Here is a 14,870-nt window from a genome sequence, read left to right on the forward strand (position 1 = left end):
TAATAAGTTTAAACGAATATGTAATTTGTTGTAGGAGTCTTTCTTGAGTTTCATTGTAAATTATTATGAACATATCATTCATTCTTTGATGTTTTTATGATTTGTTAGATTTCTAGTTTTAGTTTTCAATCTAATCTTATTTTTACTTTGACCTGGATAATTGACATTTGTTCTTTATGGATTTATTTATTTTACTTTTATTTTATTCTCTTTTCCATGCTTTAGGTTTAGTTTTAATCTTTGCTTTAGCATTTGTCACTTATTTTTGTATATATTATCTCCATATTCTATTTTGAATTCTGGTATTCTATGAGCTCATTCAGTACATCCTTTTTGCATGAGATTTGACCTTTGCATCTTTTAGTACCAATATGGCCACACATTAATAAGCTGGCTTCCACGATGATAGTTCTTAAGCATACCTTTGGGTTAAACTTAAATGTATGATATCTTCTTAGTAAATCAAAGCAACTCCCGTATCACCCCACTTCATATACACTTAATTGCATATGCAATACTTATACTTAAATAAAAAAGAGTGAGTATAATGAAATGAAAAGGACACTGAAAGCATTGTAAATCATGTGGGAAGTACAAATAAACCCAACAGGGCTATGGACGCTTGCTAGTAGTAGGGTCATTCTTATATGGTATCGAGGCAACTTGGTAGGGATTGCGGATGCTCGCTAGCAGCAAATCAATTCCTTTAAAAGGGAGATGAGGAACATATTTATATAGTTGTTTTCTTGTTATAAAAGTAGAAACTCTCATTGTCAAACTAAATCTAATCAATAGTTTTTAGCTAGATAAATAAAATCACCTCACTAATTGCCTCTTTGAAAATGGTATGTTAGATTATAAGTACTTGAAATTTGGATTCAAATCTTTCACGAAATTTTATATCATTAAGGTACACTGGACTACTAGAAGTTTTGTTTTGTCAATGGAGTTAGTCTTAACATTTTTATATGTAGTAACGACCCTAATTTTTAAGGAATTTAGACTTCTGTGATCCATAACATTGTTAGAAAATCTTCGGCAAAAATCACATAATCAATCTTTTGTCGACGCGTTTCGAACCAACCAGTGTGGTTCATCGTCAGGACAAGTTGAAGACTAATTTGGTTCAGCTGGTTTACGGCGGACTTAAGGCATGGTAGGACCAAGTCCTCTGCCCTGGCTGAGCATGCGGGGAAGACTATGCATCATGTATGTATAGAAGAGGCTCAAGTCATTGCAAAAGTAGCCCATTTTCACCATCGCAAGTTTAGAGAGGCCTTGGAGATTGAGAAAAGGCCGAACAATCTTAATAGGGATGATGGTTGGAAGATTAGCAGTTGCTGGGTCCCAGCCTTGTCTTCCTAGCCTCCTCATTCCCCTTTTGTTAGGTCCTAGGGTCCCTGTCCTCCGTCTCCATTGGTGTGTTTCTGGCGATCCTATTAGTATGGAGTGTATGGATTATTAATTTCTAGCATCTTCGGGCTTATCCCGTTTAATTCTATGGGGTATTTTCCTTCAGATTAGATCTTTATTTTTTTGCATTTGTATTTATTGCTTTTATATTGGATTATTAGTAATAATCTATTTACCTAAGTGGCTTAGATATCTTTTTAGTGAATTAATTATAGAAAGTGATATAGTTGGAAAATGACCTTTATGTCAAATAATAAATAAGAAATTCTTATGTATAATAATCTGATTTTATTATATGATATACCTATAATATTGAGTGAGTTTAAGTTAGTTATATTTGTTGGATATTCTATTACTAATAAACATATTCTTTAAGTATGATAATTACCTAATGTTACTAAGTAATAAAGATTAAACAAGAATATTAAATTATAAATATTGGAATTATACATAATATAAATTATTTAACAAACATAAATTATTATTTTTATCTTTTTACCATTAGCTTTAAGCAATTAATATTAGATTAATACACAATTTACCTATACTCTATTATTAATAAACATTCTTTAATTAGGTATTTACCTAATGTAACTTAATAATAAAGATTAACAAGAATACTAATTTAGAAATATTGTAATTATAAATTATATAGATTATTTAATAAACATAAATTATTTTAGAATGGGCCAATTGGATTTAATTAATTATAATAATATATTAGGGTTCACCTTTGGACCATTAGCTTTAAACAATTAATTAATACACAATTTTCTATTATACTTTAATTTTGTATTTACCTAATGTAACTAAATATTAAAGATTTGTCAAGAATACTAATTTAATAAACTTTGGGCTTATATATTATATAGATCTTTTAATAAACATAAAATATTTTTTGGCTAATTTGATTAAAATAATACAATAAGGGTTATCTTTGGACCTTAGATTTAAACAATTAGTATTAAATTAATACACAATTTACTATATTCTATCATTAAAAAAACTTATTCTTTAAATATGGATTTACCTATTGTAACTAAATACTAAAGATTTACCAAGAATACTAATTTTAATAATACTTGAATTACTAATTATATAGATGATTTTATTACAATAACAAAATGAAATCCCTTAATATATAAATTATTTGTTTTAGCGGTTTTTAAGAATATTAATAATATAATTGTGGTTTGACTTGGACCTTTGGTCAAAATTAGCCGTTGGCATTATAGCCGTTGGAATCTCTGCATACTATATTTAAACCAGCTGAACCAAATTAGTCTTCAACTTGTCCTGACGATGAACCACACTGGTTGGTTCGAAACGCGTCGACAAAAGATTGATTATGTGATTTTTGCCGAAGATTTTCTAACGACCCTAATTTTGTTGACAAAAATAATCAATTCTTCTAGTTTGCTACAAATTGTTGTGGGCACAACAACCACCCATTTTATTTACTTAGATAAATAAAAGAAAAGGGGCACCCTACAATTTTTTTTATTTTTAATGTCTAATCTTGTGAGTTTACTATCTATTCTTTGACTACCTTTGGTTTTCAGGATTGGATCTTTCAAAAGTTGTATTTCATAGTTTTATGACATGAAAACCCCAATGCTTTATTTCACATTTCACTCTTTTATTTTTATTTAATTTTTCGTTAAGATCAAATTTATTTTTCTTTTAGTTATTATTTATATTTTACATTTTACACTTATTAGTTTTTATTTTGATTTACTATTTTCATATGGTAACTTAATTTTCTCTAATATGTTTGTTGTGGTGTTAGATTGGATATGGAAGTTTTGATATTTTTTTTTAATTTTAATTATGTTCATTATTTTGTGATAGATCATAGAATAATGTGTAATTTATTTTTAATGCGTCAGGTGGATTTTGTTCCCATAATTAATCCACTTCTCCAAACTCCATTGTGACACACACATTAGTCCACCTTAAGGGGTTAGAGGTTATAAAAATAATGTTTCCCTTAATTTCCAGTATTCCTTAATTTTGAGGCCAACATCATCTTCTACTTGTCAAGAGCTTTCCAACAATATAAAATTTATCTTATTTCAAGTTCAGAGCACAAAGTTATCTCCCTCAAAAGTTTTTGAAATATCGTTATGTTCATACATCAATTGACATGGTAGATGATGTCTTTCCTAGATCCATATGTCACTACAAGGCTATTTCTTAGTCAACACAAGAACCACATGGTCTAGCCAAGTCATTTTCTAGCTTGGAATATGGTGGTTGTGATCTAGACTTTCTTTTTGTTTGCATTTTGAAGAAATCTTGAATATTTGGATTCCAAACTCATCCAAATTTCTTAATTCTCTCAGATGTCTGATTTTATTTTTATCTTTCCTCAGATTCCAATTTTTTTCATTATTCAGGATTTGATTGTTTGACTTAAATTTTAATTTTAAAATTGATTTGTATTTTTAGTTTTTATTTTGTTCCATGTTCATTTTATATATGTGCTTATTTGTTTTCAAGGGAATGTCAACATCCAATTATTTAACATATTTGACTTTTAAGTTATCTTGGATCCCAAATATATTGGGATTCTGATGTTTCACGAATGTCCCGAATCCTAGATATATTTAGATCCATATGTTTCATGGTTATCCGAGATCCCAGATATATTTTTATCCAAATGTTTCATGGTTGTCCTAGATGCTAGATATATCTGAATTTGGATATTATGGATCTCTCCATTCTGGATGGATCCAAATTTTCTAGTTTCATTTATTTATTTTATTTATTTATTAGATTTGAATTTATTAGATTTTTATTTATTTCATTTATTTCATATTTGAATATCCATATTGTTCACAAGCATGAGAATTTAATTTCTCCAGATCTTGGATTTGCACATATGTGCATTTAAGAAAAATATTAAAATATGCTCTACATTCTATACTTCTCATGGCTTCATACACTCATAACCATGGGAGGAAAAAACAATATAAGCCCATCGCATTGTTACAGTAAGTATGTTTTCCCTAGTATTTCTTCCCACCTCCCAAAATTCATGTGGAATAGATAAATTAAACCATAAATCAATAGTTCATAATTGATCCAAGGTAAAATCAATAGTTGTTGATGTCTCACTTCCGTGAGATATATCTTGAGTTTTAAATGGCCAAATTGAGCAAAAAATGGCTCATTGAAAAGATGGGAGTATGAGGAACAATTGGGAAAATTATATTTTTCAAATAGATCATAAAAATTTCTAAAACTTTTAATCAAATAAAGACCCGTGAATTTGTTAAAAAATAATAAAACACTAAAAGATTACAAAAAGTAAAGGGGGGAAGCTTAAACTTAATAGCTAAAATTTATTATTTAAATTCATCTTGTGTGATTATATTTATAAATTTATTTATTTCGTTTAACTTTTTAATTATGCCAAATATTTGGGTTATAAGAATGAAATATAATAAAATTATTAAATAGTGGAGGGGCTTTGCTAGGGTTGGGGTTTTTTGCCAAAAAAATTATAGAGCACTACAACTGTTGGGTGATTCAAAAAACCAGTTTTATCAAACTTATTTTAGTGGGATCCATTGTGTGCATCAATATTGGTTTTGCCCGTGAGTGGGAAATGAGAGAGGGATAGATCCCCTCCTATAAGGCAACAGAAGTTATAGTAACGTGAGATAAACAACCCAATTCAAGTGGGGAAGGTACGAGCAAAAGGACAGATGCATGATAGGACTCTCCAGTATTGGGGGCACAATAGCAAGATCAACTCAAAGGAAGATGCTTTCCAAAGACTGAAGCAAACTCAAAATGTGTGATCCTAAGAATAAACTAGAGCCATATTTGTTAGTACATGAAAGATAGCGCTCTCTTTTGTAAATTTATCAAGGTCTGGCCTACGGAACGTGATTTGATAAGGTGGATTCAAAGGAGGTGCGAGCCGAATGGAAAAATAGAGCTAAAACTCGGAGAATGGGGTTTATTTATAGTGATTTTCACCAACCTAGAAGATAATACCTGTACTTTTTAGAATGAACCCTACATTTTTTAATAATGTCGGTATTTATATGATATTTTGGTAGGATTGTTATAACCAAGATTAGGAGATTTTCATTGCAACCCCCATTTGGGTTCAGTTATTCTCTTTACCCTTAGATTTATGGGATACATAAATTTTAGAGGGGATGGGAAATTCTATTGGTACTTTTGTGAAAATTGTAGATGCAACTAAACAAGTTTGGTATACTTCCTATACATGGATTTATGTTTACATGAACATTTTGTAACCCTTGTCAGAATCCATAGATCTTGAGTATAATCATGAGGTGTGGTAGTGTCCCTTGGATTATGAATATGTACCCTTTTGATGCAGGAGTTGCCACGTATATGAGCATGTGTTTAGGGATTTCCCCTCTTAACAAATTCAAAATAAAGGGGGCGGTGGTAAAGGAATTTGCAACAAAAGGGGATGCAAATAGATTCCAAGAAGTACTCAATAAATCCAAAGCTACTAAAAGCTAAGCCAATCAAGTGACTAACAAATCAAACGTTTTTTTTCCAATCACTTTGAAGAACTTTTTACAAGGGAAGAAGACCTTAAATTACTAGACGGACTTATGAATTTGGACCCAAAGGAGCTCGTTCCTCACGAAAAAGCTATTGATTTTTCAAGTGGAATAGATACAAACACAAATTTATGAAATGCAGAAAATTACTTCTAATGATGTATATCTTCTTTTAAAAATTCATGTTTGTCATTAAGCAATTACACTTCAAAAAGTAAACCATAAAATCATAAGGGCATTAGAGATCACAATGCATAAAGAGAACGCAAGATTTACCCCGGGAAAACCCAGTAACCTTTTCCTTAGATAAATTATTCACTTCAACAAGAGATAAATCTAATGCAGCTAGTCAATTGTGAAGTCAAACAAACCAGCATGCTATGGTCAAACCTAGTCAAGTCAATTCAAGTCAAACTTTTCCCCTTCAACTTCGGCCCTCTCTGATTTACTTGGGTTGAATTTCAGCCTCCCAGAATATGCCCAGAAACTTAGCCTACCTAGAAAATTGACCTGCCTAGAATTTCGGCCTACAATGAATATGTTGCCCAGAAATTCACACGTGCAAAGTTAAGAGAGAGAGAGAGAGAGAGAGATGCTATAGATGAATTATTCCTTCTTGTCCTTCTTCCTCCTTCTCCTTCGCTTACAGGCCCATAAACTATCTTGCTTTGTGTGAGGTCGAATGGTGCCTTGTGGGGGAGGGCGAATGATCTTTATATAGTGTTATGCCTTTGGGAATAGGTATGTCTATTCAGTGGGGCCGACTTGACTTAAGGGAGGGTCGACTTGACTAGTTTTAAGCCAAAAATTCAAAATTAAAATTTCAAAATTTTCTCTTTTAAATATGACATGAATAACTTGTCTTATATTAATTATTTCAAGAGATACATAATAAAATGACCTAAAAAACATTTCTTATAAATTCATTATGCATTTCAAGGTCTAAAATATAAATTATGAAGATTGACCATAGCTACAAAATTCAACACTCCCTCTTAGCTAGGGAGTTATTCATAATGACTAGACAAATGTTCTTTCATTGACATAATTCTCTAAGAAAAGGTTATAACAAATCATCAATAGTATCAGCATCATTCAACTACCATAATCTTGGCCAAATAACTGCAACACATGATATACCAACAACATCAACATACTACCATAATTCACAGCTCCCTTTTGCACCGTGTCATGAATAAAGTGGTACTTAATATTGATGTGCTTTGACCTATCATAGAAAAATGGATTCTCTGTCAGTTTCACACAACTTTGATTGTCACAATATATCACAAGAAGTTCTAGCACATGATAAAATATTCTCTCGAGTAACTTCCGAAGCCACAATGCTTCATAACTCTCTAAGTTTCTTTCAATATATTATGCCTCAAAGATACTGAATGCAACATATATCTACTTCCTTCTCATCCACGAAATAATAGCAAAGCCCAAACTAAATCAACCTCCAGATCTACTCTTCTTGTCCTTACCACTCCCTACCCAATCTGCATCTGTATATCCCTTTAGTTTTATATCATCATTTGATACATATCTCAACCCATAATCAATCGATGTACCATGAAAATATCTCAAAATATGCTTGGATGCAATCCAATGATCATGTCTCAATTCCACCTGCAACTATATCAAAGTGTTCACTGCAAATAAAATGTATGGTTTGGTATTAACCAAATATAACAGTGAGCCAATAATTTTTCAATACATGGATGGACCTACAAAATTTCACTTAGAGTCTCCCAACTTTCTTAGATTTTTCACCATGGTAGTCACCATTGATTTATAATCCATCATTCCAAAATTCTACAGGATCTTGATTATATATTTTCCTTGACGAAGAAAGATTTTCTCATGCTTCTAACATACTTCTAGCCCCAAATAGTAGTGCATCGACCCAATATCCTTCATATTGAATTCAAAGGCCAACTCCTCTTATACCGAATAATGAGACGCTCCACACCTATCAAAAATAAGTGATCAACATAAAATAATAGAATCACAAGTTCATTTTTTGTGAATCTTGAAGTATAGGTTTGGATCAACATCATTTTTTCTGATCCTTAAACTATCGTGGATATTCCACTGGATAGTTCATCACAACAGATATGATAATATTATATTAACACATCTGAGATTCTACATTATTACAGTTTTATTAAATTTCTAGATCTGTAGATTTTACTGTAACTAGTGCATGCATGCGAAAGGAAACAATGCAAAAAATAGAGAAGATCAAAATAAAATTTGACACGCACATAATACACAAGATATGCTCTGGGAAACCCTTTCGGAGAATACCCAACTTGAAAGTGAGGTCGCTATGCTCTCTTTCTCTATCTGGAAATATGGTTGTAGGTACAAAGAAGTATGGATGTGGCCCGTTGGCTACTACAGTGCACAAATCCTCTCTGTGTGCTCTACCTCCTATCCCTCTTGATTATTTTTTCTTAGCTATGGAACAAATGTGTTCATCAGCGGTTGTCACTGATGTCAACCTAAGCAGCACCAGGGGCTACCCCGATCTTGCATGGGCATTTTTACCTAACAACTCATTCCATATTGAGTCAAGGATATTCTAGATGGATTCTACTCATCAATATGTTTCCACCGATATATGGCACACCTTGTAGTTCTTCACGCTTTGAGAGATATTTGTGTTTGAAGTTAGTAACCCCAGTTAGTGGGCTAAAACCTAACAGGGTTGTGGCATGGAACTCATCATTAGTTGTGGTCATTGAATAGTCAATATTTAACAATTTTTTAAGGTCCTAAAAGCCCTTCAACATTCACTTGTTGAAGACACACTCAACCTAATACATTTCTATAAATTCTCACCCTCATATCCTCCTCATGGAAGACTTTTAATGAACTATCTTGTGAGACGAACTCTATAATTTTTCGGCCATGATGAGTGTTGGGCACCAAATCTGTCTATCTTTTCCTTACATTTTAACCTATCCTTTCATCCTTTTTGCACCAAATGATATGCATTAATTGTGATAGACTTACAAGGTAACCCTCGCTTCTAACGTCCCTTGGAATATTTAGTTGATGAAGTAAGGTCACAGGGTTTTCCCTATGTGAACTACTAAACCTTGCTATTTTCACATATTTTGGTGAAGGGGTATCACATTCATAGCTCGTAGCAGCAGTCCCGGATTTACAATAGTTGTTCGGCAACGCTACAACAACATAACCAACTCTCAGCTGCTCCCAGGCTTATTTTGGATCTTTATTGTTCTCTCTCTCGGCAATTAGTTGTTGTGCTAACAGATGTATATTTTTGGGCATTAGTTGCCAAATTTGAGGGAATATGTTGTTCTCATGTATTTGTATAAAAGGGGTTTTCTTCCTGTGCAAAGGGTTAGCCGTGCAGAGAGAAACATTGTAACAGTTTCTTATAAATTAATTAAATGCAAGCAAGTTTGTTGTTCTCTTCTTAGTTGTGAGTTAACACAGCCCTGATCAGAGATCTGGGCCTGTATTTTCTATATGTGTGTCGTTTCTTTTATTGTGTGCTAATTTCTTATTGATATTACAGCTCTTTATTAATTGCTATGAATGACTTTTTAAGTTCTCCAATTTATTTCTAATTATTGTTATAACGATGCTTTGATTCTTTAGTTGTGAATCCTTGGTTTATGTTAGATTATAATCTTTCCCCTGCATATACCTTGTGAATTACCTTGAAAATTGTACGCACCTGGATTGATAAATCAATGTGGAAAAGGGTGGAATAGTTTATTCACACTCGGGCACCAACATTTTGACGTCGTTGCTGGGGAAGGCTAACAAGGTGCAAGACATTATATGTATTGACCAAAGGATCAATTTCTCATCTTAGGGAGGGAAGTGCTACCCTGCTCTAAGTCCTAAGCTTAGTATTTTTATTTCTGTTGCTATTTATTGTTTTTGGTCCGAGTCACTTGTTTTGGTTAATTGTTCTGAATTTTTCTGAGTCGTTAAAACCCAATCTCTCATCTTAGGGAGGGAATGGTCTTTTGACACCCTGCTCTAGGTCCTAAGCCCTAGATTTCCTTTCAATCGTTTTCTTTTCTTGTTTGTTAAAACCCAACCTCTCGTCCTGGGCGGGAATGGTCTTTTGACACCCTGCTCCAAGTCCTTAGCATAGTGATTTAATTTGGATGTTTCCCTCTTACCAATTTGCATGAACAGATATTTGAATAAAAGGGGCAGAGGAAAAGCCCCGAAGAAAGGAGGACAGTATTTGGGAAGGAACACTTATATCCAACAAATCATCGCAAAAGCTAAATCAGAGGCATCTTCTCATGTTGTTGTGAGGGTAGGAACTTGAACGAAATTAGAGGGACAATCTGTTGAATAGCCAGTGCTATCCACAGTACCTCCTGTTGATTCAACACAGCAAACCCTTCCAGCAGCAGAAGCAGTATGTAGAAGTGGACCTGATGAAGGAGTACCACTGTTGGTAACATAGGAAGAAGAACTTGCAAGTAGAAGATCTGAGGAACTAGCCCATTCCAATAGGGAAGGAGAAGTTGTAGGGAAGAGGCCTGAGGAATCAAGCCATTGTGACAGGGAGGAAGGAGTTGTAAGGGTATTCATATCACCACAGGATAAGGGGAGTGTTGTTAAAGAAACTCAAACTTCTGTGACAAGACCCCCTCCATCATTCCCAGCAGAACCTGCTAAAATTCCCAGTGATTATTGGAGGATATTCATGGCACCCACAACCTCTATGATTGACTTCCCAATTGGGGATCTTGGGACTGGCACACCAATGAAGCCCATTCCTTTGACAGCTTTACCTATCTTTCATGGGCTGACTTCTGAAGACCCCAACATGTTCCTTTTTGAATTTGATATTGTGTGTCGGGGATATGACTACATAACCAATGCTCAGAAACTGAAAATCGTCCCTGCTACATTAAAAGGAATAGCCCTGCGATGTTTATGGTCTAGGAGCAAAGACTATCTCCACATGGGATGAGATGAAAACCTCTTTTCTAGAGAAGTATCAGGATTAATGCAAATCTCGGGATATTAAGGAAGAACTTTTTAAGTTCATGCACAAAGAAGATGAGAATATGGAGGATTGTGTGGAACGTTTTAAGTACACGCTACAAGGATTAGGTCATTCTAACCTGGATAAAGACATTCTGAAAATTATCCTTCTCTGGGCTTTTCGAGAAGACTCTCTAGAACTATTAAACATAGTAGGAAAAGGAGATATATCAAAAGAGGACTTCGATACTATCTATGAGTTGTGCATCCAGTGCTTGAGGGGAGTTGCAAGGAATAAACAAGGAATTCAGTGAACAAAAGTATCTGGTGGTGTTGTCACGAAAGCAGAAATTGGAAACCTACTAGATAACTTAAGGAATGATATCTTGAGTACCCTGTTTGCACAGATGGACACATTGCATGTAAAACAGAAATAGATGGAATTAGAAAATACTATGGCTATATTTTTCCTGCAGTGCAGAAAGAAGCATCCATCTAGAGAATGTTCATTGAACTCCGTGGAAGAATGTGCAATCTGCGAGCTGAGTCATTCAACAAGTTCATGCCCCTCCTTGCTAGGATTGAAGGCAGTCTTTCAAGGGACAGGCAAAGAGGTGGATCAACTGTATTTCATGGGATCCAAAAAGCCATGGAAACCTCGGCCACCAACCGTAAATCAAGGTATGTTTCAGGATCCATCTCAGTATTTTAACAATTTTAATATGGGTCCTCAGTCCATGCCTTATCCACCTATGTGGCCTCAATATCAGTTTCCACCCTAGCAACAGTGGGCTCCTCAAACTAGTTTGAATTCTTCATGGGCCCCGAACTGGCATGGACCCTCTCCTCCTGGACAGTTTCCCCAATCAATGCCACAACAGCAACTTTAGTTTCCCTCTAACATACCTCCTGGTAATCCGCCTGTTCACCCTCAACTTCCTATCCAACCCAATCTGAATCCTAACAATAAAGGGGCTCAACAAGCTGACACCCTCAACCTGCCTTCATACAGTATCTCTACCACATAACTTTATGAGATGAACTTGAGATCCCAGCGGGTAGTAGATGCTCAGCCCTCACCTGTTATTATTGAACCAGAAACAATTGAAGAGAAATCAAACCAAGCTAGTAAAAATCAAAACACCTCCTTAACTGCTAATTACTCAAGAACACCAAGTTGACCCCCCTTATCCTGAAAGATTGGCCTTGAGTAAACAAATCCCTCAAGCTGAGTTTGACTTGTTAGTGGAGTTACAAAATCTGTTTGTTAAGATTCCCCTGTTACAAGTTATGAGGGATGTACGTATATATGCAAAAACTCTTAAGGAATATTGTGCTAAAAAGCCTAGAAAGAAATCAAGGGACCCACTCACTATTCATGTGATGGGAAAGTTATCAGATTTTATGATGGGAAAGGCTATGCCTATGAAATATGGGGATCTAGGGAACTCAATTCTAACTGTACAAATTAATGGAGTAGAAATTCCGAATGTACTAGTAGATTTGGGTGCTACTATAAATGTCATTACTACTGAAGCCATGCATACATTGGGTCTTCGAAACCTGAAACATACACCTACTATGTTAGAATTGGCAGATAGATCTACAGTCAAACCGGTAGGAAAGTTAGAAGACATTATGATCTCAGTTGATTCATGGCATTACCCTGTGGATTTCCTAATGCTGCAAATGCAGTCCCCAGCTGGTGGCAACCCCTTGATTCTGGGAACACCGTGGTTGGCAACCGCAGACGCTTACATTGGGTGTCGTTCTGGGAATATGGTTATCTCAAATGGGCAGGTTACTAAAAACCTTTTGTTATACCCTCCTACAGAACCTATCCCATCAGTGAAACCATCTGGTCGTAAGAAACCTCTACCAAAAGAAGAGTCTGAATCCGAAGATGAAGAATTAAGACCAGTTCTTACTATTGGGTAGGCCTTCAGCTGAAAATAGAAATGGAGAATGATACAATTACTACCTTCATTAGTGACCCCTGTTATGTTTCAGATTCAAACCAGCGAATTCTAGAATATGTCTTGAGCTGTGAAACGCAGGAAAGTATTGAAACAGCAGATGGTTTGAAGAACTGCCTACAACCGTGTCCCATGATAGCATTTCTGTAGAGATAGAGCCAGGAGAGACCCTAAATATTAACCCAAATCTGTCAAAATCCTAGACAAAACAGCTTCTAGATGTTCTCTAAAATCACAAAGAAGCATTCGCCTAGGACTATACAGACATGAAGATAATTCCTGACAATCTATGTACCCATCATATATACATCAAAGAGGATTTTTGTCCTGTGAGACAGCCCCAAAGGAGAATGAACACCGCTCTGAAAAACATTGTCAAGGAAGAACTTCAAAAGTTCTTGGATGTAGGATTTATTTACCCCATTTCAGACAGCTAATGGGTCTCCCTGTTAGTGATAGTTCCAAAGAAAAATGGTAAATGGCGGATATGTGTAGATTACAGAGAATTAAACAAGGTGACGCAGAAAGACCATTTCCCTTTACTGTTCATTGACCAAGTCTTGGATACTTTGGCTGGGAATAAGTTCTTCTCCTTCCTGGATGGATTTAGTGGGTACAACCAAATCCAGATAGCTCTCGAGGATCAGGATAAAACTACTTTCACGTGCCCTTGGGGAACTTTCACATACCGAGTCCTTCTATTTGATCTCTGTAATGTGCCTACAACATTCCAAAGGGAAATTTTAGGGATTTTCTCTGATCTAGTAGATGACAGTGTTGAAATCTATATGGACGATTTTACTCCATATGGGGACTCATTCGAAGAAGGGCTGGAAAATCTGGAAAAAGTTATTGAAAGATGTAAATAGACACATGTCTCTTTGAGTACAGTGAAGTGCCACATGATGATGGAGGAAGGAATAGTTCTGGGACATTTTCTTTCAGCTGCTGGAATTCAGATGGACCCAGCTAAGATAAAGGTAATATTGCACTTCCCAATACCCAAAACACCCACACAAGTACGCAGCTTTATCGGTTGCACTGGTTATTATAGGCGCTTTATAGAAAATTTTGCTAAGATAGCACATCCACTTTTTCAATTGCTGACAAAAGATGTAGATTTTGTGTGGACAGATGACTGTGATGTAGCCTTTGTGAAGATCAAGGAACTTGTCTGTAGAGCTCCGATCCTTCGAGGGCCGGACTGGACATTACCATTTCATATCCATGTTGATGCCTCTCAGACAGCAGTTGGGGTAGTTTTGGGACAGCAAGTAAACAAGGTGCCATATGCAGTTTACTATGTTAGTAAGAACTTGGCTCCTGCCGAGTTAAACTACACAATGACTAAAAAAGAATTTCTTGTTGTCATCTATGCCATTAACAAGTTCCAGCATTATATTACTGGGTATCCTACTTGTGTACACACTGATCACACAGCAATCAGGTATCTAATGAATAAACCCATTACTCCTAGTCGTATTACAAGATGGTTGATATTACTTCAATAATTTGATATCACCATAGTAGATAAACCAGGAAAGGATAACGTGGTTGCTGATTTTATGTCTAGACTAGATAGTAATGCTGAAAGTATACCCATAGAAGATAGTTTTCCAGATGAACATCTTTTTGCAATTTCTTCTAACACTTTGTGGTATGTAGATATTGCTAACTATCTTGCTATAGGGAAGGTACCTCATCATTTGTCATACAGAGAACAACAGAAAATTATTCATCATAGTACCCGATATTCATGGATGTCAAGAAACCTTTTTCACACAGGGGTTGATCAGTAGATTAGGCATTGCATATCTGAGGATGATATTTATGAGATATTAAAGGCTGCCCATGATGGCCCTTGTGGAGGGAATTTTGCAGATAAAAGAACAGGCCACAAGGTGTTGCAAATGGGATATTATTGGCC

The 14,870-nt window shown here is 35.0% G+C and overlaps 1 protein-coding gene across 1 annotated transcript; it reads left to right on the forward strand.

The window, feature by feature from the left end:
- Positions 1-12,257: 12,257 nt before the first annotated feature.
- LOC149180912 (uncharacterized) lies at positions 12,258-12,905 on the forward strand. Its single transcript, XM_089414027.1, has one exon. It carries the CDS (start codon positions 12,258-12,260, stop codon positions 12,903-12,905), a length of 648 nt encoding a protein of 215 aa, XP_089270153.1.
- The last annotated feature ends 1,965 nt before the right edge of the window (positions 12,906-14,870 follow it).

Source organism: Pinus tabuliformis, chromosome 3_2 (assembly GCF_031772625.1).
Source record: "Pinus tabuliformis cultivar Carrire ecotype Pingquan chromosome 3_2, CPIR1, whole genome shotgun sequence".
Lineage (NCBI taxonomy): Eukaryota > Viridiplantae > Streptophyta > Pinopsida > Pinales > Pinaceae > Pinus > Pinus tabuliformis.